The sequence below is a fragment of the Gymnoscopelus braueri genome (genome assembly GCF_963280865.1).
Source record: "Gymnoscopelus braueri genome assembly, chromosome: 21".
Taxonomy (NCBI): domain Eukaryota; kingdom Metazoa; phylum Chordata; class Actinopteri; order Myctophiformes; family Myctophidae; genus Gymnoscopelus; species Gymnoscopelus braueri.
In genome coordinates, this window is record NC_137623.1 from 409,613 (window position 1) to 415,612 (window position 6,000).

Genomic DNA, 6,000 nt, shown 5'->3' on the forward strand with positions numbered 1-6,000 from the left:
CAGACTCCTCTACCTTTATACGTCTATAAAGATACACACACCTCTACCTTTATACGTCTATAAGATACAGACGCCTCTACCTTTATACGTCTATAAGATACAGACACCTGTACGTCAGTGGCAGGATTGGTAAACGGGACAAATTACGTTTTTTACGTCAGTGGCAGTGAATGAGTTAATCACGCACCTTAGATATGGTGAAAGGGCCCTGGTATTTATCTAGGTATTATTACTATTATTACTACAACTGCCGAACACTATCCTGTCTGAGGGTCACAGTACTTATGGGTAGGATACGGTGCCATGCGGTCATAGGACTACTTCACACTGGCGTTGTGTCCATATACGGGCGTAGTACCGGATAGCGCTGTCCTTTGTAACATCTACCTTTATACGTCTATAAAGATACAGACACCTCTACCTTTATACGTCTATAAAGATACAGACACCTCTACCTTTATACGTCTATAAAGATACAGACACCTCTACCTTTATACGTCTATAAAGATACAGACACCTCTACCTTTATATATCTATAAAGATACACACACCTCTACCTTTATACGTCTATAAGATACAGACACCTCTACCTTTATACGTCTATAAGATACAGACACCTCTACCTTTATACGTCTATAAAGATACACACACCTCTACCTTTATACGTCTATAAGATACAGACACCTCTACCTTTATACGTCTATAAGATACAGACACCTCTACCTTTATACGTCTATAAGATACAGACACCTCTACCTTTATACGTCTATAAGATACAGACACCTCTACCTTTATACGTCTATAAGATACAGACACCTCTACCTTTATACGTCTATAAAGATACAGACACCTCTACCTTTATACGTCTATAAAGATACAGACACCTCTACCTTTATACGTCTATAAGATACAGACACCTCTACCTTTATACGTCTATAAGATACAGACACCTCTACCTTTATACGTCTATAAAGATACAGACACCTCTACCTTTATACGTCTATAAGATACAGACACCTCTACCTTTATACGTCTATAAAGATACAGACACCTCTACCTTTATACGTCTATAAAGATACAGACACCTCTACCTTTATACGTCTATAAAGATACAGACACCTCTACCTTTATACGTCTATAAGATACAGACACCTCTACCTTTATACGTCTATAAGATACAGACACCTCTACCTTTATACGTCTATAAAGATACAGACACCTCTACCTTTATACGTCTATAAGATACAGACACCTCTACCTTTATACGTCTATAAAGATACAGACACCTCTACCTTTATACGTCTATAAGATACAGACACCTCTACCTTTATACGTCTATAAAGATACAGACGCCTCAGAACCGGAGGAGGCTCTACCTTTATATGTCTATGAGATACAGACACCTCTACCTTTATATGTATATGAGATACAGACGCTTCAGAGCCAGAGGAGGCGTCTATGGATTGGAACCCAAAACCTCCGTGGAGGAGAAGGAGGTTTAAAGGGAGGTGGTACTCACTTCCTTCCTCTTGTAGATGGAGGAGCTGCAGACCCAGGATGAGGAGCAGCAGGAGGTGTTTTAGAGTCTCCATCTTTCACAGGTTTAGCAGGTGTTGTAGAAGCAGTGGAGCGGGGCTTGGTGGCAGGTGTGGCAGGTGTGGATCGGGGGCTGCTTCCATCTTTTCGAGGTCTAGCAGGTGTGGCAGGTGTGGTTGAAGGAGTAGATCGGGGTTTAGTAGCAGGTGTGGGAGGTGTGGCAGAGGGAGGTGCAGAACGGGGGCTGCTTCCATCTCTTCGAGGTTTAGCAGGTGTGGCAGGTGTAGTTGAAGGAGTGGAGCGGGGCTTGATGGGTGGCGTGGCAGGTGTGGCAGGTGTGGATCGGGGGCTGCTTCCATCTTTTCGAGGTCTAGCAGGTGTGGCAGGTGTGGCAGGTGTAGTTGAAGAAGCAGAGCGAGGTTTAGCAGGAGGTGCAGACCCAGGTTTGGTAGGAGGTGTAGCAGGTGTGGCAGGTGTAGATCTAGGGTTGCTTCCATCTTTTCGAGGTCTAGCAGGTGTGGCAGGTGTAGTTGAAGGAGTAGATCGGGGCTTGGTAGGAGGTGTGGCAGGTGTGGATCGGGGGCTGCTTCCATCTTTTCGAGGTCTTCCTCGCGGCCGCTTCTCGGGGGTGGAGCTAACGGCAGCGGCTTTGGCCAATAAGGCGCTCCGTCCGGCCCGGGTGACAGGAGGAGGGGGCGGGCCTCGGTCCCGAGGCTCCTGAGCTTCAGACGGCATTCTGGTATTGAAAATAAAAACTTTATTAGTTAATTAAACACATTAGAGTTAATTAATAGTAACTAAGGCTGGTAACATTAGTTAAGATAAGGGTCAGAAATAAGTTAAGGGTTAGGCAACGTTTTACTGAGATTAAGTCTAGGAGTAAGGTTAGGTTTAGACATCGTTTTACTGAGGTTAAAGTTAGGAATAAGGTTAGGTTTAGACATCGTTTTACTGAGGTTAAAGTTAGGAATAAGGTTAGGTTTAGACATAGTTTACTGAGGTTACGCTTACACCATCACATACTACTGTAGTGTGTTTCTATAGGTAAACACCACCACACTACTGTAGTGTGTTTCTATAGGTAAACACCACCACACTACTGTAGTGTGTTTCTATAGACAAGTAAGACGCGCGAACGCGGTAAGCGAACGCCAAAAAAAAAAAAATTTATGAAAAAAAAATATTTTAAAAAAAGTAACCAATAAAAAAATACAAAATAAATTAAAAAAAATCTGCGTTAAAAGGAGCATCTTAGAAAAATACAAATTCACAAAAAAAAAACGTTGAATGTTTTTGAACAATTCAACAAAGTGTTTGAAGTGCCTGTTTCACCCACTTCCGGGGGGCGGAGCCAAAATCCGAGCCCGAAGTATTTGTTCGTAGACCCCCACTTAGGGGGGGTAGAAAAAGTTTGGGAGCGATTCGGGCACTTTTCATTTAACATGGGGTTTCAATGGGGAGTTTTTAGGAGCCTTCTCCGGGGCGTGGCTTCCGGGGGAAGGGGCGGGCTTAAACGCAACCTTGACAGGTGTGTTCAGTTTTCAAAGACCTTTCATTTGATGTATGGTACGTCTATATTGGACATTTACTTGGCTGCACACAGGGCTGAGGATTTGAGCCACATACTGCACACAGAGATACAGAGACACGCACACAGAGATACGGAGATACGGAGACACAACCCGAGCACGGTTTCATAGTAAGCTCCACTTGCGCGGAGGCGCGCCTTCGGCGCGCCTCCTTCCGCTGCGTTCGCAATAAACACCACACTACTGTAGTGTGTTTCTATAGGTAAACACCACCACACTACTGTAGTGTGTTTCTATAGGTAAACACCACCACACTACTGTAGTGTGTTTCTATAGATAAACACCACCACACTACTGTAGTGTGTTTCTATAGGTAAACACCACCACACTACTGTAGTGTGTTTCTATAGGTAAACACCATCACATACTACTGTAGTGTGTTTCTATAGGTAAACACCACCACACTACTGTAGTGTGTTTCTATAGGTAAACACCATCACATACTACTGTAGTGTGTTTCTATAGGTAAACACCACCACACTACTGTAGTGTGTTTCTATAGGTAAACACCACACTACTGTAGTGTGTTTCTATAGGTAAACACCACACTACTGTAGTGTGTTTCTATAGGTAAACACCATCACATACTACTGTAGTGTGTTTCTATAGGTAAACACCACCACACTACTGTAGTGTGTTTCTATAGGTAAACACCACCACACTACTAAACTAAACACCAACTAAAGTTTAGTTAGTGTTTAGTGTTTAGTTTTAAACACTAAACTAAATCCATGTTCCAGACTCTCACCAACAGCTTCTCAAAGTGTGGTACAGGGACCCCCAGGGGTCGTTCAGGCCAGGGGGTCCCCAACTAATTCAGTCAATACATCACTTTAACCTGTAGGTCTACTATAACATCTGATATTTTAAAATAGCAGATCTACAAGCTCAGAACGCATCGCACGCAAGGTGACACGTTCTGAGCTTGTAGATCTGTAATGTATATGATAGTAACCTTTATTTGTTTTACATTAACCACTTGAACCCCAGCATCCCCATTCTGAGGGGAACGTTAGCCGAAAATAGCAGATCTACAAGCTCACAACGCCTCACATTAGATCTACTATTTTCAGCAGGTTTGGTGTAGATAGGAAAAAAAGAGCGGACCAAGTACAGAGGCCAAAGGTCAAAGTTGACAAAGTATTGAGGGTTTAAGTTGTTAAATGTGTGAAAATACACATTAACATGAATCCAACATTAAGCGGGGGTCCCTGATCCACCTCTCTCTCAGCTAAGGGGTCCCTGCTTCATCTCTCTCTCAGCTAAGGGGTCCCTGCTTCATCTCTCTCTCAGCTAAGGGGTCCCTGCTTCATCTCTCTCTCAGCTAAGGGGTCCCTGCTTCATCTCTCGCAGGGACCCCTTAGCTGACAGAGATGAAGCAGGGACCCCTTAGCTGAGAGACAGATGAAGCAGGGACCCCTTAGCTGACAGAGATGAAGCAGGGACCCCCTTTGTATTGTATAAAATTGTGTTTTAGATTAAACTTTTTTTGTTTACGTGGTCCGCTCTGTTTTCCCTCTAAACCCATTACCTCTTTGCCGAAAATAGCAGATCTACAAGTTCACCGTTGTGAGCTTGTAGATCTGCTATTTTCAGCTAAAGTTCTCCTCAAAAAAAGGTATGCTAGGGTTCAAGAGGTTAATGTAAAATAAATAAACATATCACAAAGACTTGGCAGACCCCCTGTAGTAACTCTGAGGACCCCCTAGGGGTCATGGACCCCCTGTAGTAACACTGAGGACCCCCTGTAGTAACTCTGAGGACCCCCTAGGGCTCCCGGACCCCTTGTTGAAGACCCCTGCTTTAACCCTTTACGCTCTGTTTATCGTTTTGTTTAGCTAACACAGCGTTAGCATCGTTAGCTTTAGCCTCACGCAGAGGGAAGCTATAATGGAAGCTAACGTGCTAAAGCTAACATGCTAATATGCTAACGCGCTAAAACGCTCTGGAATCAACGGCCACGTGACGTCATTGATCATAATCGATCATTAATGATCATTTAAGGATGATTTAAGTCAATAGATCATTAATAAAGAGATCAATCAGAGTCTGAATTCACCGCTACATCAACCGCCAGCTGCGGTGAAGCTAATGCTAATGCTAATGCTAACGCCGTTCCGTCCCTGTGTTTATAAACGGTTGTTTTTATTATCGATCATAAAACACATTCATAATGGATTAAAAACATTAATAATGGATTAAAAACATTAATAATGGATTAAAAACATGTAATAAATGATTAAAAACACGTCATAATGTATTAAAATAAACTCACCAGGTGGAATTAAGATGATTCTTTATTTTCTCCCCAAAAAAAAACAAAAACAAAAGAAGAACCTTAAAGCGTCTTTAAAGAATCTTCTTTAGAATTTAGATCCAGAATAAAACGCATTTATTCTCTTTATCAACTCATTCACATCCTAAAGTATATATATATATATATATATATATGTTATAACGCTTTGTTTTCTCCTCAAACACAAACAGAGGAAATGAACGTTAAGTTACTGTCTCTGTGTCCGCCATGTTGAACTGTCTCTACTCTGAGTACAAATACCATACTCTGAGTACAAATACCATACTCTGAGTACTAATACCTACACCATAACTCTGGTACTTCCCTGTTTCAATGAGTATAGGATGGGACGATTATCGTTAATATCGTTTATCGTGATAAAAAAAGGAAAACGCTCACAGGCATCGTATCGTAGAGATTTTAATTTATGGATATATGTATATAATACATTTTTCTCTGTCGTCGTCTTAATAATAATAATACAAATAAATGTATAAATAAATAAAATTATAATAATAATGATTTATCGTAAAATTGTCCTCCATCGTTGTCGTACAATAGGATGAATTAGCTTTATAC

General features: G+C 41.6%; 1 protein-coding gene across 1 annotated transcript in view; it reads right to left on the minus strand.

Annotated features, from left to right (window-relative positions):
- The window catches only part of LOC308077319 (uncharacterized protein), a 173,749-nt gene extending 168,125 nt beyond the window's left edge, over positions 1-5,624 (minus strand). Inside the window, exons 1-2 of the mRNA XM_080417959.1 lie at positions 5,401-5,624; positions 1,520-2,272 (exon numbers count right to left, since the gene is read on the minus strand). Of these exons, the coding sequence (XP_080274085.1) occupies positions 1,520-2,271 (752 nt within the window). The 5' untranslated portion in view covers position 2,272; positions 5,401-5,624. The remainder of the gene's footprint in view (positions 1-1,519; positions 2,273-5,400) is intronic.
- Positions 5,625-6,000: the final 376 nt, after the last annotated feature.